This window comes from Girardinichthys multiradiatus, chromosome 3, assembly GCF_021462225.1.
Source record: "Girardinichthys multiradiatus isolate DD_20200921_A chromosome 3, DD_fGirMul_XY1, whole genome shotgun sequence".
NCBI classification, from domain to species: domain Eukaryota; kingdom Metazoa; phylum Chordata; class Actinopteri; order Cyprinodontiformes; family Goodeidae; genus Girardinichthys; species Girardinichthys multiradiatus.
The window spans coordinates 17369678-17395075 of NC_061796.1; the positions used below are offsets into that span (position 1 = coordinate 17369678).

At 42.2% G+C, this 25398-nt stretch overlaps 1 protein-coding gene and 1 long non-coding RNA gene across 3 annotated transcripts; both read left to right on the top strand.

Moving 5' to 3' along the window:
• Positions 1–261: 261 nt before the first annotated feature.
• LOC124865345 lies at positions 262–955 on the top strand. The gene is made up of 3 exons (XR_007037551.1): positions 262–394; positions 665–758; positions 891–955. It is a non-coding gene; the product is annotated as an uncharacterized LOC124865345 (long non-coding RNA).
• Positions 956–20729: 19774 nt separating this feature from the next.
• Positions 20730–25355, top strand: cmtm8b (CKLF-like MARVEL transmembrane domain containing 8b). 2 transcript variants are annotated; one of them, XM_047356712.1, is made up of 4 exons: positions 20730–22199; positions 23097–23270; positions 23380–23479; positions 24700–25355. In XM_047356712.1, the coding sequence occupies exons 1-4, from the start codon at positions 22068–22070 to the stop codon at positions 24849–24851; spliced, it is 558 nt and encodes a 185-aa protein (XP_047212668.1). In that variant the 5' UTR covers positions 20730–22067; the 3' UTR covers positions 24852–25355. The 2 variants fall into 2 exon arrangements, with proteins under 2 accessions (XP_047212668.1, XP_047212676.1); XM_047356720.1 differs by having other exon boundaries at positions 21778–22199; positions 23360–23479.
• Positions 25356–25398: the final 43 nt, after the last annotated feature.

The window sequence follows — 25398 nt, forward strand, 5'->3', positions numbered from 1 at the left end:
TCAAGAAATGTATACATTTTCCTTTTCCTTACACATGCCTTTGTTCTTTTTACATTTCCTTGTCTCTCTTTTTCCTTTACCGTATGCATTTCTCCTTCATTATGCAAATGAGGAGGGCTGCCTTCTTCTCTCCAGCTCCTCTACTATTGGTCAATATACAGGAAGGAGGAGGATCCATGTGTGTCCCAATTCAAGGGCAGGATCCTTCCAAGTGCGTACTTGTGGGCTGATTACGTCACAGCGCGGAGGGTCTGTCAAATGCGGCAGACAAATGCCTGATTTCAAGGATGCGTTGTGAGTATCCTTCGCGGTCCATCTTTTCCCATGATTTATTGCGGGTTGAAGCGGATTGGTCAAGCAGGGGCAGCCATGGCGGACCACAATGGCAAAAGCTGTGAGTGAACTGTGAAAAATGACACTTTCTGTGACACAAATTAACTTTTACAATGTTTTTAGTGCGGGAATATAACTATGTAGACGTGAAAAATCTGCTTGATTTATCAAGACATTGCTTAGTTTCAAACGCGCTCCGAAGTGTTCAGAGTTTTCTGATCCGATATTTTAATATGTTCTGCAAATGAAGACAAATGTAAAAATTAAAAAAAGGCATTTTTTTTACACTGATATTAAGCAAAAGGTTTTTTTTGTTGTTTTTGTTGTTTAGGGACAAAGAAGCAGACAGGCCAGTTTATTAAACTCAGGGGTTAGAATGACCACCTTTTTACTGGAGCTAAAAACTCAGCCACCGTGGCTTGGAGGTACAATAATAACATTCTTTGCTGTCAGTTTCTGTCCACTTTCAAAAACTCCTATCTTTCTAACTTTCATAAATATCCATCCAGTGATTAACATACTTTTTTGGTTTTCCCTCTTTCCTTTTGTTTGTTTAGGACAATTCTGGAGAAGATGGGCCAACAGGGGAAGGTCACCCCCTTGCAGGCCAAAAGAAAGTGGGACAATATGAAAAGGAAATATAAAATATGTTCAGAAGTTCTCATGTCACACACAAATAAAAAATATTTCTCAAAGTCTTATTGGTTTCTCTGTTTAGTCAACTCTTTTTTTCTTCCTTCTAACTTTAGGATTGCAAGTATTCAGGGTCAGGAGAGGGAGTCGGTGAAAAGCCCAATGCTGCTACTTGGCCCTGGTTTGTCCTTATGGCTGAGGTGTTGGGACAGAGGTCTTCCACAACACCTCCTGTTCTAATTGCCTCCATCCCTGAGGACCCTCCAGGGCCAAGTGGAGCGGTGGGCAACCAGATGGAGAAGGAAGACAGTGAGCCAGCAGGAAGGGATCAGAAAAGAAAAAGGGACAAATATGAGGAGATGATGGAGTTGATCAGGGAGGACATGAGGGTACAGAGAGAACCAGAAGAGAGGAGGACATGAGGGCACAGACAATGGACAGACTGTTTTCCAAAGAATGGCACCAAAATAAGGTGCTACATAAGAAATAAATAAATACGTTTTGTTCAGATAGTTTCTTAAAGTTTTAAGCTGTTCTAATAAATTTCAAAAGGGTTTTGTCACCAATGCATTTTATTTCCATTTGACCTAACAATACATCAACTTCATTTAAATTTCTAAACACAAAGTTTATTTTGAAAATTACAAATAGCATTTTAAACAGAATGTGGAAAAAAAGAACATTCAAACACATCAAGATTACAAGACACAAAAGGCATAAAATAAAACTATGTACAAGTATTTACAATGGCGACAGCAGGATCGACCTGAGTGACCGGTTCCTGGAAAAACATCTTCAACAGAACAAAAAGGCAGATGTCTTTCTAAACAGAAAGTCTCTGGCATTGTGGCTAAATATCTCGCAAGGTCAGAGACATGGATGGGAACTGAGACCTGTGGTTTGTCTTTCTGGATGGTGAGCGAAGCATCACACAGGTGGTATGCAGATGTTTGTGATGCCTCTTTCCGCTGTCCATGTCATCATCCATCAAGTTTAAAGGGCTCGCTGGAACACATCACCTAGATGTAATCAGAAATATGCAGAATTAGAAGATGGTGCTCACAAAATATTACAATTAGTTATACCCCTCAAACATTAATCACATCTATAATATTATACATGCCTGCATACAGTTGTCGTGTTCTGGTGGTGTATATATATATATATATATATATATATATATATATGTATATACACTGCTCAAAAAAATAAAGGGAACACTTAAACAACACAATATAACTCCAAGTGTATCAAACTTCTGTGAAATCAAACTGTCCACTTAGGAAGCAACACTGATTGACAATCAATTTCACATGCTGTTGTGCAAATGGAATAGACAACAGGGGGAAATCTTTGGCGATTAGCAAGACACAATAAAGGAGTGGTTCTGCAGGTGGGGACCACAGACCACCTCTCAGTATCTATGCTTTCTGGCTGATGTTTTGGTCACTTTTGAATGTTGGTGGTGCTTTCACACTCGTGGTAGCATGACAAACGGTTAGAAACCGACTCCATGAGGATGGTACAGTATGAGGGCCCGACGTCCACAAATGAGGGCTGTGCTCACAGCCCAACACCGTGCAGGATGCTTGGCGTTTGCCAGAGAACACCAGGATTGGCAAATTCGCCACTGGCGCCCTGTGCTCTTCACAGATGAAAGCAGGTTCGCACTGAGCACATGTGACAGACGTGACAGAGTCTGGAGACACCGTGGAGAGCAATCTGCTGCCTGCAACATCCTTCAGCATGACCGGTTTGGCAGTGGGTCAGTAATGGTGTGGGGTGACATTTCTTTGGAGGGCTGCATGGCCCTCCATGAGCTCGCCAGAGGTAGCCTGACTGCCATTAGGCACCAAGATGAGATCCTCAGACCCCTTGTGAGACCATATGCTGGTGTGGTTGGCCCTGGGTTCCTCCTAATGCAGGACAATGCTAGACCTCATGTGGCTGGAGTGTGTCAGCAGTTCCTGCAAGATGAAGACAATGAAGCTATGGACTGGCCCGCCCGTTCCCCAGACCTGAATCTGATTGAGTACATCTGGGATGTCATGTCTCGCTCCATCCACCAACGTCACGTTGCACCACAGACTGTCCAGGAGTTGGCGGATGCTTTAGTCCAGGTCTGGGAGGAGATCCCTCAGGAGACCATCTGCCGTCTCATCAGGAGCATGCCCAGGCGTTGTAAGGAGGTCATAGAGGCACGTGGAGGCCACACACAATACTGAGCCTCATTTTGACTTGTTTTAAGGACATTACATCAAAGTTGGATCAGCCTGTAGTGTGCTTTTCCTCTTTAATTTTGTGTGTGATTCCAAATCCAGGCCTCCATTGGTTAATAAATTTGATTACCATTGATGATTTTTATGTTATTTTGTTGTCAGCACATTCAACTTTGTACAGAACAAAGTATTCAATGAGAATATTTCATTCATTCAGATCTAGAATCAGAATCAGAATCAGAAAAGCTTTATTGCCAAGTACGTTTTTGGACATACAAGGAATTTGTTTAGGATGTGTTATTTGAGTGTTACCTTTATTTGTTTGAGCAGTATACATATATATATATATATATATATATATATATATACAGTACAGACCAAAGTTTGGACACACATTCTCATTCAAAGAGTTTTCTTTATTTTCATGACTATGAATATTGTAGCTTCTCACTGAAGGCATCAAAACTATGAATTAAAACATGTGGAATTATATACTGAACAAAAAAAGTGTGAAACAATTGAAAATACGTCTTATATTCTAGGTTCTTCAAAGTAGCCATGTTTTGCTTTGATTACTGCTCCGCACACTCTTGGCATTCTGTTGATGAGCTTCAAGAGGTAATCACCTGAAATTGTCGGGAATGTATGGCTCGCGAGCCAGGTGTGGCTCTTTTGAAAATTTCATCTGGCTCGCATAAAAAACATAATATATTCTCACTTTTTAATCCATCCATCGATTTTCCACTGCTCATGTCCTGTTCAGGGCTGCAGTTGGCTGCAGGAGCAATTGTCCATTATAATTGGATGATAATAGCCTACGTTGGCCATTGCTGGGTAAACAGGTAAACGCCCCCTTTTGAATCAGTCTGCTCAGTCATTAGCTCAAAGCCAACCCTTCGGCGAAGAAGATGATTGAAAGAAAAAAAGATGAGGAGTATCGTACATTTCAGGACGAATGGATCGAACAATTCACCTTTGTGGAGAGAGCAGGTTCTGCGGTGTGTCTAATTTGCAATGAAAAAATTGCATCGATGAAACGGTTGAATGTAGGGCAGCACTTCGACACACGCCATGCTACCTTTGCATCAAAATACCCTGCGGGAGACAGCAGAAAGAAAGCGTGCCAAGAGCTACTGAGCAGGGTGCAAGCTAGCCAGCAGCAACTCTGCCTGTGGACCCGGCAAGGTGACTATGATTTCGCTAGCTTTGCTGGATCTTTAGCAATAGTGAGGAATGGAAAACCATTCACAGATGGCGAGTATGCTAAAACGTTCATGCTGGATGTAGCCAATAAACTTTTTGATGATCTTCCGAACAAAGGCAAGATAATCAAACGGATACAAGACATGCCTCTTTCGGCAAGAACTGTGCATGATCGTACCATCTTGATGGCAAACCAAGTGGAGGAAATGCAAGTGAAGGACATGTATGCAGTGCCATTCTTTTCTCTGGCTTTGGATGAGTCAACAGACATAAGCCATTTGTCACAGTTCAGTGTGATTACAAGATATGCTGCTGGTGAAAAACTGTGCGAAGAAAGTCTTGCTGTTCTGCCAATAAAAGGGTCCACAAGAGGTGAGGATTTATTCAAGTCTTTCATGGAGTTTGCTCAAGACAAAAATCTACCTATGGATAAACTTTTCTCAGTGTGTACTGATGGTGCTCCATGTATGGTGGGGAAAAACAAAGGCACTTCTCCGTGAACATGAAAATAGACCCATCCTAAGTTTCCACTGCATTCTACACCAGGAGGCACTTTGTGTTCAGATGTGTGACGGGCAGCTTGGCGAAGTGATGTCACTGGTCATTCGTGTGATCAACTTTATTCTTGCCCGAGCCATAAATGATCACCAGTTTAAAACACTGCTGGATGAAGTTGGAAGTAACTATCAAGGTCCGCTTTTGCACAGCAATGTGCGTTGGTTATCAAGAGGGAAGGTGCTTAGCCGTTTTGTGGCTTGACTGAACAAAATCTGGACTTTCCTTGAGATGAACGGCATCGAATATCCTGGGCTAGCGGAAACTGAGTGGCTCCTCAAGTTTTACTATCTCCTGGATATGACTGAACATCTGAATCACCTCAACGTTAAAATGCAAGGTATTGGAAATACAGTGTTATCCCTTCAACAAGCTGTGTTTGCTTTTGAAAACAAGCTGGAGCTCTTTATCATGGATCTTGAAACAGGTCGTTTACTACATTTTGAAAAACTGAGGCAATTTAAAGATGCATGCACAGCAAGTGAGCCCACTCAAAACTTTGATCTTCACCAGCTAGCTGGCTTCACATCCAGTCTCCTACAGTCGTTCAAAGCACGCTTTGTAGAATTTTGTGAGCACACTCATCTTTTTAAGTTCATCACCCATCAAAACGAGTGTTCACTAAACACAGCCGACCTGAGTTACATTCCTGGCGTCTCCGTCAGAGATTTTGAAGCAGAAGTGGCTGACCTGAAGGCCTCAGACATGTGGCTGAATAAGTTCAAGTCACTGAATGAACATTTGGAAAGAATCGCACGACAGAAAGCAGAGTTGGCGAGCAAGCACATGTGGACAGAAATTAAAACCCAAAGATCGACTGATTATCAAAACTTGGAACGCGCTTCCTGTCACATACAGCGTGCACATACATGCACATACATGCAGCGTGTGAGTATTGCTGTGTTGACCATGTTTGGATCTACGTATGCATGTGAGCAGTCATTCTCACATCTTAAAAACATCAAGTCCAACCTACGATTATGTTTAACGGATGAAAGCCTCAACGCTTGCATGAAGCTCAACCTCACCATGTACCAACCAGACTACAAAGCCATTAGCAAATCCATGCAGCATCAGAAGTTGCATTAATGGTATTATAACAACATTATTTAAATTTTAATTAACTCTGAGTCAAAAAGGTTCCCTTCCCCTGATTTAAAAGAATAAATTCAGAGGCTTATTATACTCACATTTAGTTGAATTCAGTCTTAAAATATATTATATGGGTAAAATGTATTATATGGCTCTTACTGAAATAAATTTCCAAATATTTTGCTTTCATGGCTCTCTGAGTCAAAAAGGTTCCCGACCCCTGCACTAGAAGCTTCGCCTTGAGAGAGAGAGCCTTAGGTGCTGGTGCCAGAGAGGTTGTTGGAGGGTGGGCCTCGTAAGAGGCTGGTGAGGGTTGAGAACCCGGGCCAGTCAGCTGGTTCTTGATCCGGAAGGTTTTCAGGTTTCTTTGTACTTGGTTAGGTACATTGACAGGAACTGGAGTCAGGGCTAGGAATTAACCTGGGAAGGAGCAGAACAAGGTATCAGACACTACACTTTCAGGAGATAGAAAAACTCAGCAGTTTGGCCGGCAAGAAGTTACCACATTGGCAAAACCCTCAGGCACTGGAGTGCTGACTGCCCAGCCTCTTTAAGCACCTCCTGATGAATGGTTAACAGGTTGCCCTGTCGCTCTCTGGCACCGGCAGCTCTGGCGGCATCTAGAGGCTAAACAGAGTAAGCAGCAGGCATAAAACACAAGGCAAAACCCCAGGATCTGACATGCATTGTTTTTTTATATTCTTACATTATTTTAACCAAATAAATATCCTTATGTCTTTGTGTTATACTTGGTCTAATCTTTTTAAACAAACCTGTGTGGCCTTCACAGATCAGAAATATTCCTAAGGTAAACAATTGTTTCAGAATACAGTGGGAAGAACATGCTTTTCTGCGAAATTGGCAGTATATCAAATACTTGTTCTGTCGGAGTTGTCCTTCTAAACTCCTGCGTGTTCGTTTATTTGGTCAAAGCATCTTAATTCGGCTCGAGAAAAAACTAAACTTAAATGTCTAAGAAAGCAAAACACGGACTAGAGATTGAAGTTGATTCACCCGGCCGGGGAGAGAGTCAGGAACACTTCTCTCTCTTCTCTCCCCTGCCCCGTTCTTTTATTGAACTCACATCACGTCAGAGAATATACATTTTACATTTGTTGTGCAGCCCTTCTCAGTTTTCTCACACATTCTTTTGCTGAAGGTCAGTTTCTCACACATCTTCAGTAATCTTCAGGGAGAGGAGTACCATGCCTCCCTAATACACTGCCAGCTTCTCACGATACAGACAGAAAACACCTGCAAGCTTTAACCTTGAATAATAAACACTCATTGTGTGACTACACTAGAAGCTACTGTTTAAGGATTTTTCTAACTCTCAAAAGCATAACTAAAAACTCCTAATAATAATCAATCTATAACCAGCAAATCCCAAATATATCATAGCTTTAGCTACTAATGATAAGGCATTTATATTTCCACAATTCCCCCTTTTGAAGTCTGTTAAGACTTCACTAAAAGAATACAAAAAGTAAAAGTCTATACCAGAAGCCTGAGCACAGCGGACTCGAATTTAATTCTCAACACCCCTTCAGGCTCCTCGTCGTCATCAGGGATAGCCAACAAAGGCATCATATGAGGGGGTGTGGTTGCCTTGCCTTCAATAGTTGCAGTAATAAAGCGCACAATCAAAAATCTAATACATGGTACACAACAACATCCACACGTCACCATAATAGCAACAAATACTGCTATGGAAATAAACAAAGACATAATTAAACCTGTCCAATGTCCAAACATACCAATCATCCAATCCTCAAATGGGTTATCAATACCTGAATGTTCATGCATGGTGGCAGATAGCGTTTTGAGACCTGCTAAGGCTTTCGACACCGATCCGTCTGGTGCTGTATTGTTTGGAATAAATGTGCAACACATATCACCAAACATTGCACATACGCCCCCCTTTTCTGCTAGAAGCATATCCAGCGCCATTCTATTTTGTACTGACATAAGGGAAGTAGGTCCTGTTTGATCAGCGAGTCCCTCAACTGCATCTCAAGTTAAGTTCGCGAGGCGTAGGATATTGTAATGAATATAATTGATGCGGTCGACATTCTTGTTAGGGGTCACAGGGAAAAGGGCAGCAATAATTGGTATATTCTCAAATCCTGCAGAAATTTGGTCAGCCAATTTATATTCATTTGGTACTCCCCTAGGGACACTTGTAGCATCTATATAGGTGGGGGAGCCCTGACTTAAATGAAATCCAGCAGTGCTTTGTTTCATAATATGCCGTCGCCTTCTGCGGGTGAGAGCTGTTTGTTGGGCATGTTTAGTGGGTAGACGTTTAAGGTCCTTACCTAAAAGAATAAGGGGAGCCTGTAATCTCACCATTGCACACACCCCTATGGTATTCTTAAGAATGTTGGTAAGTAATCTATGTCCAGCACAGTAATAATAGAGGCCAGATCTGGCCCAAGGACCAATAACACTACCTGGTGTAGTAATATTACACCAATCTGACGGGATCTGTCCTACATTAATTTTGGGCGAGATTGATGTAAAGTTAAAACATGTATACGTGCCATTACCTTTATTGGGTGAAAATGGTCCTGTTTTGGTATTGTTAGGGATAGGAGGGAAGATGCTGACTAAGGTGGTGCAGTTAGCTGGAGATGCCTCGGTGGTCAGCTTAAGCATGCAATTATAACCCCAAATGTCCTCTGGGTACAGAGGAGCAGGGTCGGTAGTTAAATGTGGTCTTGCCGCCACGCATGCCACACAATCTGATTTACTTTGTTCTTTGGCAGTCTGAGCGATCCATTGGATCCAGAAGTTATCTTCAGCATATCCTGTCGCCATTTGAATGATTTCTAAGGGTTTTAAAGTGGAATAATCTATTTTAACTACTCTCGGGTTGGTTGGAGGGTCCACAGTGGGTTTACTTCCAGCAGAGGACTGTGTGGAAGAGGTGCCCGGGGTGGATTGCATGGTTTGCGTTTTCCAATTGATTTTGATCATTCCTTGTGCATCTGGCCCTGATTGCCAAACCCCTAGTGTCAGATAGTCATTGCTTGGGGTCCCATATCGGCGATTAATACCTTTTAGAGAGAGAAGGAGAGGATTTACTCCCTTCCCTCCTTTCTTGGATCCTAACGCGTTCTGTTGGATACCAACCTTTCCTTGGATGTCATGAGGGACATATTCTTCAGTGGGGTTCCACCCTGACCCAGACCAGCCGGCCACATAACTCCAACTGCTGCATAGAGTTCCCATCTCGTCGGGGTTACTCATTTTGCACTGGTTCGATGCCTGTTGGTTCATGCATACATAAACATCATACCCTCTCCAGGCTATGTGGTTGCCCCCGCATTTAATGACGTCGCACAAGTCAAATTGAAACGTGGTGGTATCCCCATATGTGTAGTTTAATTCCAACCCCCCATAATATTTGAGACACGCGTTTGGATGCGGAGAGGGGCTGCGTTTCGACACCTTGTATTCAGGATGACTGGAGCATTGCTGGAAAGGAAGTTCACACAACACTCCAAAAATCAATGTAACAATAGAAAAGGAAATAATGCATGAACCTCCCAAAATCCAACCCATATGGGGTAGGGTTTTAGCCTTTTGGCTCATACTTTTATCAAAGTATTTAATACATATCCTGGAATATACAATGAACAAACAAGCCCTGTAAATAGAAAAATAGAAAGTTTTTTTTTTTTTTTTAGTTCAGATCTGTTCTGGGTGGGAGAGCAGCTACAACCACCCTGTGAGAGGGAAGCTCAATCACTTCCGCCTCTTCTGCTGTATGCTGTCCTGGTCTTCAACTCACAGGTGTAGACTGACCTGGAGCCTGAGATTCATACCAGGGGATTTTTCTGCCCCTATGTGGGTATGAATACTTTTGCAGATTGTTGAACCCAAGGTGTACACTAACCTATGGGTATGATGACTTCTCCTCACCCCTAGGGGATTATTCTGCCCCTTCTGTAGGGTGAGGAGGTGGCTCTTCTGTTGTCGTGTTCTCTCTCAAGTTTTCCTGGACTTCCGTGAGAGACCTCTGTGGATTCTCGGCTGCGGTGCACTGACTCCAATGGTACCAGGTGTCTCCTTTACCTTTGAGCCTCACCGCGTGTGAAGTCCTCTCGGTGACCTGGAAGGGACCGGTCCACCTTGGTTCAGACCACTTCCGTTTGATGACCTTCAGAAGGACCCACTCTGCTTCTGACGTGGAGTTCTGGTCCCCAGACGGTTGGGATGGGACCTGTTTGGAGAATGCTGCAACAAGAGATCTATAATAATCACGGTGAGACATGGACAGTTCACATTCATTTAGGAAAGGTAGTCTGGTTTGGGGACCTGGAAATGGTCTCCCTGTCTGTGGTTCATGTGGAGTTAGACCATGCCTCTGATTTACAGAGCTTCTTACTGACATTAAGGCTAATGGTAAGGCTGTGACCCAATTCATTTTGGTCTGTGCACAGATTTTAGCCAATTTGGTTTTGAGTGTTTGATTCATCCTCTCCACCTTACCCTGGGACTGTGGATGGTATACTGTCCCAAAAGAATGTTTGAGCCCCAAAAACCTTTCCACCTCTTTCAGCTCTTCATTTTTAAAGTGTGTGCCATTGTCTGATCTGATTTTGGCTGGGAAACCGTGTCTGGGGATGTAATGGTTGATCAGACACTTTACCACTGCTTTGCTGTCCTCCTTTTTTGTAGGCCATGCTTCTGGCCATCCTGTGAATGCATCCACACATACCAACAGATATCTGAACCCATTCACTCTCTCAGTCATATCTGTATAGTCGATGATGATTTCTTTCCCTGCAATAGGATCCACTGGGAATTTCCCTGGCGCTGGCTTCAATGTAGTTTTGACATTGAACTGTCTGCAAATTTCACATGAGTTTATCCAATGCACTGCCATTGGTTTTAAATAAGGATGTCACCAATATTCAAGATTTTTCAGCATCTGTGTGGTTCCTACATGCCCCATGCCATGGGCTTCCTCCAGGGCTGCTTTAGTGAGCCCTGGTGGCAGGATTGGACGTCCATCTGGACTCCTCCAAAGTCCATTTTGGTCCTCACTGCCTCCTCTCGCCTTCCACATCGACTTTTCCTCTGGTGAGGCCCCCTTTTGTAGTTTCATTACTTCCTCCAGAGTGGGCTCTGGTGTCCACCCTACCTCTGAACACAACAATATATTTTTTGGTTGATACCCAGCACACTGCTTCGCTGCTTGATCTGCCGCCTGATTCCCTAGTGCTACTCTGGTATCACTGCTGTCATGTCCTTTACACTTGATAACTGCCACCTCCTGTGGTAAGAGCAATGCTTCAGCCAACCTTCTCATTTCCTGTTCATGCTTGATGGGTTTCTGTCCTGCTGTCCTAAACCGGCTCAGTTATGGTTGAGGTGCAAACACACCCTCCATTTCTGCTACCTGTATGACCCCTTCTCTTTTCCAATGGTTATAATCAGTCTGACAGAGGGAGGTATCCCAATCATTGTGGTTTTTAGTATAACAATGATCATTAGTGGGACCCTTTGTGAGGTGCCTTGAGACGACATTGTTGTAAATAAGCGCCGTTTAACAAAATAATCTGAACTAAAACTATCTGTGTAGTTATGCTGCTATAGGCTTAGGCTGCTGGAGGACATAATGACCACTTTTACCCTCTTCGCTACATTCTCACACTACTCTCCAATTTTGCATTGTTTGCTGTTATTTCAGCGTTTAACCTTGTTCTCTCTTTTCTCTTCCTAGAAGCTACACCTGGCCTGGCTCTGTGTCTGCCTGTGACACCTTTCTGGAGAATATAAATAAAACTGAATTGAATTGAATTGAATTAAACCCTGTTCTCAACCATTGCTTCAGTTCAACATGCACTGCGCCTTTGGCATATGCTGAGTTTGTGTAAATGTTTATTTTTTGTCCTCCTCCTAATTCTAGGGCTGCGATCACTGCCAAAACTTCTGCTTTCTGTGCTGATTGTGTGTCTGTCAGCCTTTCCGCTTTCATTGTTACAAAGTCTGTCCCTGTGTCCTCCACAACTGCATATGCTGCTTTCAGTCCTCCTGTGTCATGTCTGAAACAGCAACCATCTGTATACAGGTTTCTTGCCTCTGTTAAAGATGTGCTTTGTAAATCTGGTCTGATTTCTTCATTAAACTCCACTTTTTCTGCACAGACATGTGGTTCTCCTGATGTCATTCTGTCTGCCATGTTTATGCCTTCATGTGTGTATGTGATGTTGGGAGCTTCCAGCACCTTGCTCAGTCTCTGTTGTCTCAGTGGTGATAGTGTGAATGTCTTTGAGTTCACAAAAGCCACTACTCCATGTGATGTGAGAATGTGGAGGGAGTGTCCCATAACTACATGGGCTGTTTTCTGGATTATTTTAGCCATCCCTGCTGCATGTCTGGTGCATTCATGATGTCTTTGTTCCATGTTGTCCAACATAACACTTATGTACATTAGCACTGTTCTTATTCCCCCTTTTTTCTGAAACAGCACGCCATTGGCTGTGTGTGCTGTTACAGAAACATCTAAATAGAACGGCAATGTGTAGTCGGGGTGTGCCAAGTGTGCAGCTTGGGATAGGCTGGTTTTCAAAGCTATAAAAGCTTCCTCAGCTTCTCGAGTCCATTCCAGTGGGGCAGTGAGATTTCTCATGCCCTGTTCTTTGACCAGGTCCCTAAGTGGAGCAGTGAGATCAGTGTATCCTGGAACAAAAGATCTACTGTATCCAGTGAGACCCAAGAAGGAAAGCATGTCTTTCACAAAAACGGGTTTGGGATGGGAAAGAACAACTGACTGATGAGTAGGGGACATCCCAGTGCCTGGTTGGGAGATAACTCTACCTAAAAAGTCAACCTGTTTTCTGCAAGTTTGCAGTTTGGCTTTGCTGACCTTGTACCCGGCTTCAGCAAGGTGTGAGAGGACCACGGCCGTGGCCTCCAAGCATTCTGAAACAGTTGGCATTGCCAAAAGGATGTCATCCACATATTGAATCAATGTGGTATGTGGTGGAAGGGGGCAATCCTGTTGAGAGTCTTTAAGAACTTGGTTAAAGATTCCTGGAGACAGAGCAAAACCCTGTGGCAAACGAGTGTATCGATACCTATGTGATCTATAGGTAAAAGCAAAAACGTCCCTGCATTCCTCAGCCAAAGGCAGGCAAAAGAAAGCATTGGCCAGGTCAATGCATGTGAACCATGCATGTTCCAGATTAAGGTTAGTGAGAGCGACATAAGGATTTGGAACTGGGACAGTGGGAGTGGACAGCGCTGCATTAATAGCTCTCAAATCATGTGACATCCTCCATTTTCCTGTCCCTTTTTTCTCTACTGGCAAGATAGGTGTATTCCACGAGGAGGAGTCAGCCGACTCCAACACACCTGCATTCCACAGCCCCTCTATTGTGCTCTCAATGCCCAGTTCAGCAGCGGGTTTATGAGGGTAATGAGATCTCCAGATTGGTTGATCAGAAGTAAGCTGAAAGGTAATAGGAGTACAGTGTATGAGACCTACGTCCGTAGGACCTTCAGCCCAAAGTGTGGAGGGCATGCTCTCTGCCATGATGTCTGTCTAACTGTACATGTTCCAGGGTGCCTACATCTGTGGAATGATTAAGAATGCGATAAGTGTTCCCTGAAGGTGAATAGGAGAGGTTAGGAGTGGAAGAGAGATGCCAATCCTGTAGGGAGAGGGAGCGTTTTAACACACACCCTAACTCACGTGCTTCATGTCCTGGATGGAGGGCTAAAGAAACGTGGGGAACGCCATCAGACCACAATTTAAACCACTCTTCCTGTTCTTTTGATAACTGTACAGAGGCGACAACGCCCTCTGGAGCTACATAAATATCAGTGGTGACAATGTCCCATGTCTTACCCTCCAGCTCTTCAGCAAAGCTTTCATGGTAGCATTCACAGTTACTTCTGTCATAAAACAGTGTGACATGTGGTGGGTCAGGGGGAGGAACATAGGGTGCCAGAGTGGAGATCCAGGATTTCCACCGGAGGAAGGAAGAGAGAACACCTCTGCATGCCGTGATTTCTGGGTGTAGCAAGACCCAGTAAATGTCAGCCATAGGATCGGGCAAGAGCGGGATTAAATACTGTCCATGTGAAAAAAATGTGTTGCTGCCACATGAAAGTTGGGTGCCATTAGGAAGATGCACCTGTAGTCCGTCAGAACCACACAGAATAGTTACGCCCATTTTAATCAACATGTCTCTGCCCAGAAAATTTACTGGTGTGTCTGCGGACACTAAGTAGCTGTGGTTCAAAAGTTGCCCTCCTATTTCAGTTCTTAGGTGCTTGGTGTAAGGTAGGACCTGTTTAGCCCCAGAAAACCCCATGACAGTGGTAGTCCTTGTGGAGAGAGTGTTAGGAGGGGCTTGTTGGATGGTTGAGCATGTAGCCCCAGTGTCCACTAGAAAAGGAAGACTTTGTTCATACACCGTCACGGACAGTAAGGGGTACTCAGTCCCTATGTCCGGGGGGTTCTGTGGGGACCCTCAGTGGTGGTCTGGCCAGTGACTGGGCACATCCCAGGCTGGCAATTGGAGTGAAGGCTGCTGCTGTTGGCCTCCACGTGATGGACCACCTCGTCCCCTTTGTGGGCGTCTCGCAGGCCCTCCCGTTGGTCCATGCCATCCATAACCCACATGTGGACCACGTTTGTAGGGACAATTCCTGCTCCAATGACCAGGCTCTTCGCAGTAATAGCACACATCAGCATTCTCCCACCTCTGTGGCGGTCCTCGCTGGAATCCCCTTCCCCCGGGCCCACGCCGCCCCCTGAAACGACCAGCCTGCGCCTTATAAGGACCAGGGGCCATGGGCTCCTGTGCAAACTTGTCCTGGTGGCCAGGAAAGGGAGGAGCTTGTGGTGGGTAAGACACAGCACCTTCATACATTATTTTAGTGGTTTTATTCTCTTTTTTCTTGTCTCCCGCTTTTTGTTTTGCTTCGGCTAACTGCATTTTTAGTAACTGAGTTTGCAAAGCTTTAAGTTATTCCTCATCCTTCTTGTTTTCCTCTCTTATTTTAGATAAATGGTGAATTAAATGGCGGTCCCATATTCCAGTATCAGCCCCTGCCAAATCAGGATTGTCCTCCATGTTGGTTTTAACCTGTGTGGGTAAACCTCTTAACACAACATCTCTGAACCAATCCCTCTGTGGGCCCTCATTGGCTGGATTAGTACCGGTTTGTGTTTGCCACATGGATTTACACTGGTCCAAATATTCTCTTGGATTGGTATTTGGATTCCATTCAAATTTAGGGATAGTGCGCCCCCTGGTTACAGGGTATAACTCTCTCAACGCGTCCCCTATGTCTTGGGCATGGAGAGAGAAATGAGCTGTGTCTGGGAAGAGAAGGGAGCGAGCATTTGCTTCAACCTCTCTACAGCTGTGTGGTTTCATGCAAGGTGCTGCAATTGCACGGTAGTCACCTAGAGCTAAAGTGGTGCCTGCGGTAAGAGAATCTAATGTTTGTAACCAAATAGAAGCCCCCTCAGTTACGGGTGGGAGCTTGTTGCAGACTGTGGTAAGATCCCCCAAGGAAAAAGGCTTATATTTGCGCTGACCCCCGGACCCAGGTTGATGAAGGAGGGGCAACTGTTTTCTATAGAACCCAGGCTCCCCTCTTGCTGCCACCTTGCGGAGGACGCGTGGTTGCATGGTTTGAGTTTCTGGTTGGGGGGCACTGCGCTCAAGTGTGTCTTCTAGTGGTTCATGCAGGGTTGAGACGATTTCATCATTTTCCTGGGCCTCACCTTCCACACTAGGAGTGTGTGAAGCCCAAGGAGTAGATGTCCGTGGTGGAAATAATCTATGAGGAAGTGTGACATCAGGCCGCCAGTCACCATACACAGCAACAGTCACTGAGCCTACTTGCTTAGATGGGGCAGGTGTTGCCATGGTCATGCTTTGGGGTGAACAATCTGTGCAGGGTGAACGGAGTGAGGGATGGTGCTGAGATGAAGTTAAAGTTGGGATGGGAATTGTTGCACTATCCAAGATTTCTCGCATTTTTCTTAGCTTAAACCCATCTGGGCTTACTTGAGTATAAGAGCCAACAGAGAGTGCTTCAGTAGAAGCTGGATCAGGTACAGACAGAGAGTCTTGTGATTCAGATGAGAAAGAAATTAAGTCCTGTTGTTCGTCTTGTGGAGCTGTAGGGGCGGTACAGTAAGTGAGAGCAGTCTGTGGGCTGGGCAAGCCACGAACAGTTACATGCCCTTCTTTGACGTCAAGTACAGGGTACAGCCCTGTGGGAGGAGATGTAGGTGGGGAAGGAGACTGGGCAGAGCTAGAGGGAGGTGCATACGGTGGTGGCTTGTATGTTACTTCCTTATTCCTGTCAGTGTGTGGTTCTGTATGTGTGGTGTCAGATTTATCAAACATTGCATATTTACCGCCCTGCCATATTAACACCATCTGAGACCAGAATGTCTCATCTTTTACTGCCTTGTCCTTTGTCTCTTTAAACTTGCCTTTAAACCAACCACTGTCTTTGCATTTTTCCTCAGCAAACTCTCTTTTTTTCTTAGCCTTCTTCATATTCAGCCAAAACCATCTTCCAACACTTTTTCTGCTCTTTTCATCAGTTCCATCCTTTTCAACTTCATCCTGTATTTTCTGATCCATTTTTTAATCAACTTTTCAGCCTGTTTTCCATCCTGAGTCTGCTGTACCAGTTGTCTCACAACATACACCTGTTCCTTAAATGTTTTCCACACCGATGCCTCTGCACTTGACTCTGAGTCATCCGTCATCCGTTTCCCTATCAAATTCTCCGTCCATGTTTAGAAGAAAGGTATTCACACCCTGAAAAGTATTCACACCTTCAAAAGTATTTAGCACCCTAAAAAGTTTTCACACCCAAACAAGTATTAGCACTCTGAAAAGTATTGGCACTCTGAAAAGTATTGGCACTCTGAAAAGTATTGGCACTCTGAAAAGTATTAGCACTCAAAAACGTATTAGCACTCTGAAAAGTATTGGCACTCTGAAAAGTATTAGCACTCAAAAAAGTATTAGCACTCAAAAAAGTATTAGCACCCTGAAAAGTGTTCCCACCTTTCTTCACTCCACTCTGTTTATTCACTGGTCAACTGAGGCCGTCCAGAAAATATGGCACGCTGTGTCCCTGGTATCTGGACTATTTTGAGAGTGACATACACACGTCTCAAGACACCTCAATTTTCCCCCAAACCAAGCAGCTTATCAGCACTCTGTCATTGTTGACACCAGTTAGGTTTCCATGCAGGAATGCTGCATTTATTCACCTGCAATGAGAGTCTGGCGAACCGCTGCGCCTCTCTCCAGTCACACCGTATTTTTCACACACTCCTAACAAGTCTGTCTCACAGATTATCCCTTCTGTGAACAGCTCATCGATTTTATGTGTTTGTGTATTATGTACTTTTCTCTGGAGTCCACTAGATGTCCTCAAAGTCTAACTATTCTTGCTGAATTATCCTATTTCAGCTCATAGTTTTCTCATGCTGGTCTTGTTACAAATGTCATTTATAACTCACAGTCATGCTCTCACTGTTACTGATCTTACAGATTCATACAAACTGTTCACAGTAACTTATAGCTTCACAGGACTTCAGACTATGTGTTTTATGAATTACCACATCTGTAATCTGGTTTTATTGAGACAGAACTCGAATAAAACACAGCATTCAAACCTTTGTGTTTTTGCCCGGTCTTAGCTTTCTGACTCCAGAATACAATGAACAACCGTCTTTCAAAACTCAAGAAAACTGTTTACACTTCGACTTCAACCCGGCGAAATCATGAATTCTCGTCAGAAAACATGTGGAGTTGCCAAACTCAGGAAACAGAATTTGTAGTATCTTCAAACTACGGGCCTCAAACCCTATTTCTCACTTTACTTTACTTGACCTCTTTTATATTATATTATCTTAACACACTGGTCTACACATTTTAAATTTAGCAGAACATTTCACTTACTCAGACATCTGACACCAAGAATTTAGGCCTATCGACAATGCCAAAAGAGCAGAGTTCGTTTAAACAGGTTCTGCTTTACCTTTGTTAGAAGTGAGGAGGTACCCCGGTGTCAAGACGTCTTTTGGTGAAGTTTTGATTTAGCCGAAAGTCCTCGCTTTTCCCAAATGGGAAACGTCGGGGTCACCAAGTTGTCGGAGTTGTCCTTCTAAACTCCTGCGTGTTCGTTTATTTGGTCAAAGCATCTTAATTCTGCTCGAGAAAAACTAAACTTAAATGTCTAAGAAAGCAAAACACAGACTAGAGATTGAAGTTGATTCACCCGGCCGGGCAGAGAGTCAGGAACACTTCTCTCTCTTCTCTCCCCTGCCCCGTTCTTTTATTGAACACACATCACGTCAGGGAATATACATTTTACATTTGTTGTGCAGCGCCTTATCAGTTTCTCACACATTCTTTTGCTGCAGACATTTCTCTCACACATCTTCAGGAATCTTCAGGGAGAGGAGTACCATGCCTCCCTAATACACTGCCAGCTTCTCACGATACAGACAGAAAACACCTGCAAGCTTTAACCTTGAATAATAAACACTCATTGTGTGACTACACTAGAAGCTACTGTTTAAGGATTTTTCTAACTCTCAAAAGCATAACTAAAAACTTCTAATAATAATCAAACTATAAGCAGCAAATCCCCAATATATCTTAGCTTTAGCTACTAATGATAAGGCATTTATATTTCCACAGTTCTCCCCACTATATAGGGGTTTGATCACACATGCATGGCACACTTTTCAGATTGTCATTTGTAAAAAGTGTTTAAAAAAGTGTTAAAAACCTTGTATTGTCGTCCTTCCACATGCACCACTTCATGTTAGTCAATTATGTAAAATCACCATAATTTTTAACAGTGTTTCTGTTTGTAACAAAGCAGTAGAAATACTCGTTTACAGCACTGTAAATGCTTCAAACAAATTTAAGAAATTTAAGAAAGTAAGCAGAAAATGCTTTCAAGTGATCTTTTCCGGGTGTTTTGGCACCCTACAGTTACTGACCTGCTGAATAAAGATGAGAATAGCTGTTCTAATGCTACATTAACACTGGATAGTAGAACGTTTAATGCAGAGCATAGACTGCTGCAGTGGATATATTGCTGTACAATGCAGAAAATGCCCAGCAGGGAAGAATTAGTCTATCAGCAGTGAAAGATAAATCATATGGAGTCAGATAATGTATGGTCCGCACAATGATTGCTGCTAATTGATTGATCTTAATCTGAATGCCTAATTGTTTGCAGCAGGGATTATTATTCTCTGTGGTAGGAACTGGTGGTAGGAACTGGCTCTTTAATTTTAGCTCATTCATCTAGTTGTCCTTGTACCTTGTAGTCCAATTATGGGTAAAGTGGAACAGCATTGAAGGTTACTGCCAAAGCCAAAAAACAAAACAAAAACACAAATGTTGTTCAACAAGCAACATTATAACAGTGACATACAGTACATGGCCAAGCATTTCACAGATATATAAAGATCACTGTTATTGAAGTTTCTTCCTAAATGCAGGTTTAAGGCTAAAACACCTCTGTTGAGGGGGTGAAATCATCTTTCCTTTGTCTAAATCACAACCAATAAAACAGTGTAAACAGTAATCTACAATTCAACCATTAAGACAATTAAGCAGTGCTGAACCTTGTGTCTTTTGTCCCCGAGTTCTGAGTTTCTTCTGACATAAGGCTGCATGCTGTCCATGTACGACTACTCCCAAGCGGCAAAAGCCAATTATTGTTTTTAGCACTGCACTACAGCAATGCCTGGCTCAGTTTATTACCAGTTCTCTTATGTTTGAGATTTTTACAGCCCAGATCAGTGCTTGCACACTGTGTAACGCCAGAGAGATTTTTTGTTGTTGTCACTAACCTGCTTGAGCTAGAGATGTTCTCAAATAAAACATACATACATGATAGGACATTTGTTTACATCAGCTTTTGTAGATTGTTTGCACTGCAATAAACATTTACATCTTTATTTCTATGGACATTTTTTTTTACTATACTGCCATTCACCTTTATTATTTTTCAACCAGTTTTTGAAAACCAGAAAGAACAATTTTGACATAAATATTTCATTGGAAATCTGTCAAATTATAAAGCCCAGCTTTGCCCAGCTCACGAAACAAGGCAAAAACAGAAAGGGACATTAAATGTACACAAAATGGCTCTTTGACAGACTTCTAAATGTATAATTATACGTTATTGGACAGACTTTTGCATAAAAAAATTGAAGAGAGTCCAAACTGTCAAAATGCTGCTGACCTGGACGTCAAATTATGATTATGTGTTGAAGGAAAGCAGATTACTAAACCTAAACATGACATTAATGTACAGAGATATAATTAAAGGAGGAAAGGGTTGTAAAAAAAAAGAAAAAGAAAAAACTTTATATTTCGACAAGATTTATTTCTTGGCCAATTATTGTTTTCTCAATATCTGAATAACCTAAAACGGATCAGTCCCAGCTTGACTTTTCACTTTTAAGATGACAATACTCCAGAGGCTTTTGAGTACATCCAACACCTTTGACCGAGTACATGAACAGCTATGTCACATACAACTGAAGATAAAACCTATGTGTTTCACTACTTCAAGGAAAGCAGAGTTGGCACTGTCAGAGAGAAGAAAAAAACAAGGACTATTACTTTTGTATATAGTAATTTTAATTGGTGACAAATTGTCTTTTAAGCAAAATGGTCATTATTCTATGAAAGCTTAAAGCTCTGACTAAGATTTTATAATGGAAATAAGTCCTGCGTTTTCATATTTTATTATAAAACTGAAACCAGTTAACTCAACCTTTTGGCCTCTTAATGACTATGGAGAGATACTGTTCATGCAGATGGACCTTGCTCTCCTCTGCATGCTCTCGGCATCTGTAAAGGGGTTTTAAGCAGCTGTGGAGCCAGATCAGTCTGCTTCAGCTTCCTTAGGTAGAACATCCTCTGCTGGGCACTTCTTATCAAGACAGCTGTATTTAGTGACCATGTCATATCCTTGGTGATGTATGTGCCAAATAATCTGACTGAGCCTTCTCTCTCTCCCTCCTCACTGCTGATGTAAAGAGGGTGGCCTGAAGCTCTCCTGGTCCTCCTGAAGTCTATGATGACTGGTAGTGTTGAGGACCAGGTCATTGTCTGCATACCACTTCGCCAGATTTTGGACTTCCTGCCTGTAGCAGGTCTAATTATTGTTAGTAATGACCACTACCAATGTGGTGTCATCTGCAAATGTAATTACAGTGCTGAAGGACTGGTTGGTATGGTACTGGGTGATTGTGTTTACATGTTGGATACTGTTTATTACAGGGCAATGATGTATATTACTAACTGTGGTTTTCCCCCTTATCATTGACTCCTCTATACTTATGTAAACTGGTCATCCATACCTGCTTGTGGCCACAGTAGAATGTGTTCGTATGTTAAGCCATTCTACCTACTTATTAATCTTTTTCATATCAAAACAAGGTAACCACAATCTTCAGTTGTGAAGACAGTTGGAAAATGGAGGTTTCCAAAGTAAGAACTGAACTGGGAAATGAAGTTTTTGGGTGCTTGGTACACTTCAATGTGAACTTCATCTGCAAAATTATCTCTAGAAGTGCTGCTGCAAACTCTTGGGTCAAGACTCACTGTGTGCATGTGTTTCTAGATATGTTTTTATGAAATGAATTTATCTGATTTGTGATCTTCTTATATGAGCAGCGTTGCTGCTATCTTAGCCAGGTCCCCCCTGCATAAAAATCTATAATCTCAAGCAAATAAACCTGGTTCAATAAAGGACATGATATTTTAACAGTAATAAATGTTTCCTTGCTCAGTCAAGAAAAAACTTTTAAAAGGTCCACTGGACTATCTTGAGTTGGAGTTTTTTTAAAATTTGACAGACAAGACTTCAAAAGACCCGGATGTTAATTTGTGTTGTTTCATGGATGGGTGTCCTTGCTAGAATCCGGGACGGGAACAGCACTTCCTGTGCTGCAGCAACAGTCTTGGGAAAAGCTCACAGTTCCTCTGCATCATGGACAGGACGGCTGTGGTGCCGACCCGCAGGGGTTCCTCACTGCCGCAGTTCAACACCTCAACCTCCACCTTGGCCTTCGACCAACATTTCACCACAAACGCCAAAGGAATTCTGCTTCTGGCGGAGATAGTAAGTGTGACTTTTTTATATATTGAAAGGCAGTCAATCAGAGAAGACAAAAAGATAGGGCACAGTCGGATTTGGTATTCGTTCTAATGTTCATGTATTTGTTTTAATGTTCATGTAATAAAAGAGCAAAGTATTTTCCTATCTAAAATATCTTATATGGTTATATACTCAGAATGGTGCTACAGCTTGCGTACAAGCTACATAAAGCAGCGCGGGCAGATATATAAAACATAATGAATTGAAAGAGAAGATCTGTGTGAATTACTTTAAATTTGTGACTTTGATTCAAAGGGAAATACATTTCAACCATCACCCCCCACCCCACTGAACAAAGTCATAGAGAATAAGAAGCTGTGTTTCTATGAAAATAGGAAGTCAACCAAAAACAGCAAGCAAATCAAGTCTCCCTCCTTTCTGTCCCTCATTGTCTCTCTTCCTCTTCATATCAGCTGGAGGAACAAATCTTGAATAGCTTTTCTCTAAATACAGTCTGGCTGGCTGCCACAAACAGAAAATTTTTCCAAGGATGAGGCAATCTGAGTTGAAATGAAATCAATAGCAGGACGTTTTTTATCTTAGGTAATTAAAAGCCAAACAGAGGGATCCCTGTTAGATAACTGAAACACGTTTGTCATTTCACTTTAAAATAAAACTCTCATTCAGACAGGAGGAAAAACAAATCTTCCGGTGATATGAAATATCCAGCAGGAAACTTTTGTTGGGAAAAGGGAAGGGTGGGTTTGTTTCATAGGGAAGGATATTTAGTCACTCAAAACCACCATTTAAATGAGCTGAGATGGAGGATGGCAATAGGATGGCATTTGGACATTAATAAATAAGACTATTTGTGATGAATCCCTGTTATGGTTTTTAGTGTTTCATCTCTCCTCTCTGCAGCTGAGTGGCATGTTGGTCTGGATCCTGATTGGGGGCACTGATTACTTCCACCTGTCAGCTCTTTGCTGGGTGATGTTTGTGGCCATCCTGCTTTGGATATTAACCATATGTCTGTTAGTGATTTATCTCACCAGAGCCCACAACAGGATACCGCAGATCCCCTGGACGACACTGGTAACCCTTACACACCAACTCAATACTTCAGCTGAAATCTGTCACTTTGTTTGTTTGTGACTTGATGTTTCTGTGTTTGTCTCCTTCAGTCATTGTGTTTTAACTGCAGTGCGGCTGCTCTGTATCTGGTGACAGCTGTGGTAGATGTTATCACTGTGAACCAGGCCATCAGGGGACGACACAACTACAATTGTTGGGCAGCATCAGCAGTAAGCACATACGAGTCAATGCAGACTGCTTACTCTTTATATGGTGGTTATATAATTTAATTTGAGGCTGCTTGTATTATCTGTGCGTACCTAAAGTTGGTAAATTCATAATGAACGAGGCCAAGCTCCATCGCACTCTTATCCCTAATTAACAACATTGGAACATATAAATCCATATTTCAGCTGGATGGCATTTGACCTGGTGCTGTGGGCATTATTATTTTCAAACCATTGTCATAGCAAATCAGCACGTTGTTTAATTATTAGAAATAGATAGATAGATCTCAGTTTGAGAGAATTAGGACTTTTTTTAAATTTCACAATTAGAAAAACATCTCTCAAATCCCAAACACAGGATGGTGCCCATTCCCCATCATTTCCACAAGCTCATAAGCAATTGAAAACATGCTCCATCACACATCTCAGAGCGTTAATGTCACTGCTAGGACCCTTAGATCAACTAATCAGCGATTGCTGTTTGTCTCAAAATCAAGTCTAAAAACTAAGACAAAGCCGTTGTGATTGTGGCCTCCACCCTCTGGGACTCTTAGGCCCTCTATCTGGTTCTGTAGACTCAGCGGAGAGTTAAAAAAAACAAAAACTGCTGAGAACCCATTGTTTAAGATTGGTATTTTAGTAGCAGCTGTAGTGGTGTTCTCATTTATGTTATTATGTCTTATTTCTATTTTACCTTCTTAAAAGGTGCTATATAACTAAAGTTATCATTAGTATTATTATGACACACTGGGAGTGTAATTAACACAACTTATTTTGTTTGTGTTGTTGCCTCATCATACCCCTCAATCCATGCCGCCCTGAGCTAAAATTCAACTCACCCATATCAAAAGCCACCTCTACAACTATGTATAACTATGTAAAGCTCTGCTAAAAGGCACTCAGGCTATACAAAATTTCCCAGACACTCAAGTTGCAGGACAATGTACTTGGAAGTTAAACAATCTCATTATCTTCAATAGATACAGTGAGAACCGGAGGAAAAAAGAAACCAAGAAGCAACATTGTTTAGAGAGCTGTCCTGTTCTGAAGAGTGAACATTTTATTGATGCTTTGATTTAGAATGTGGACAGATTTATCTGTTTTTGTTAAGGTAGTGTTTTTACTTCCAGGAAATTAAGCAAAAACAAATCTCTTTTTTTCTCTCCCTACTATCCCATTTTTGTCTTATTCTTTCCAATCCTTCCTGCTTTCACTGCTTTTAGTTCTTTGCATTTCTGGCCACACTTTGCTATGCAGGAAGTGGCTACCTAAGCTACCGTTTGTGGAAAACCAAAGAGGAAGAGCAGTAGCGCCTCTTCAGACTCTCAGACTTCCTTGTGCATCAATGTCAGTTAAAACAGGAGGGTCGGTTTAATTATCAACCAACGCTGTTGATGCCATAGTTGAAACAATTCACCGATGAACTAAATAAATGTGAAAAAACAACAAGATTTGTGGAGGAAAACCTTATTTTCAATATGTTCGCTGTTTTATGTTTGACTTCAAAATGTGTTGTTGTCCGAAAAAAAGCTTCCATTTGTCTTATGTGCACCTCTCACCAAGTGACCTTGTTATAATCTTGTTATTGTGGAAAACAACTGTATTTGAAGATGACCAAAACACAAAAATACCAACTTAAAAAATAGGAACATTTTTCAATTATGTTTCTTTTTTTAAAGAAGGTTGTACTTACTTACTTTTTTACTTTTAAGTTACTTTGTTAGCATATTTTTATTACGATCTCTCTTTGAGAAACAATCCATATTTTACTTTTCACAAACAGCATGAAGGCAGCATATTTTGTCTACACTTAAGAGTTCCCTGACAATACTGTAGATTTGAATACAAGTGCAATAAATGATGCAGATGTTGAAAATGATTGTTGTTTTTGTTACTTCATTTAATGAATTAAACCACTTATA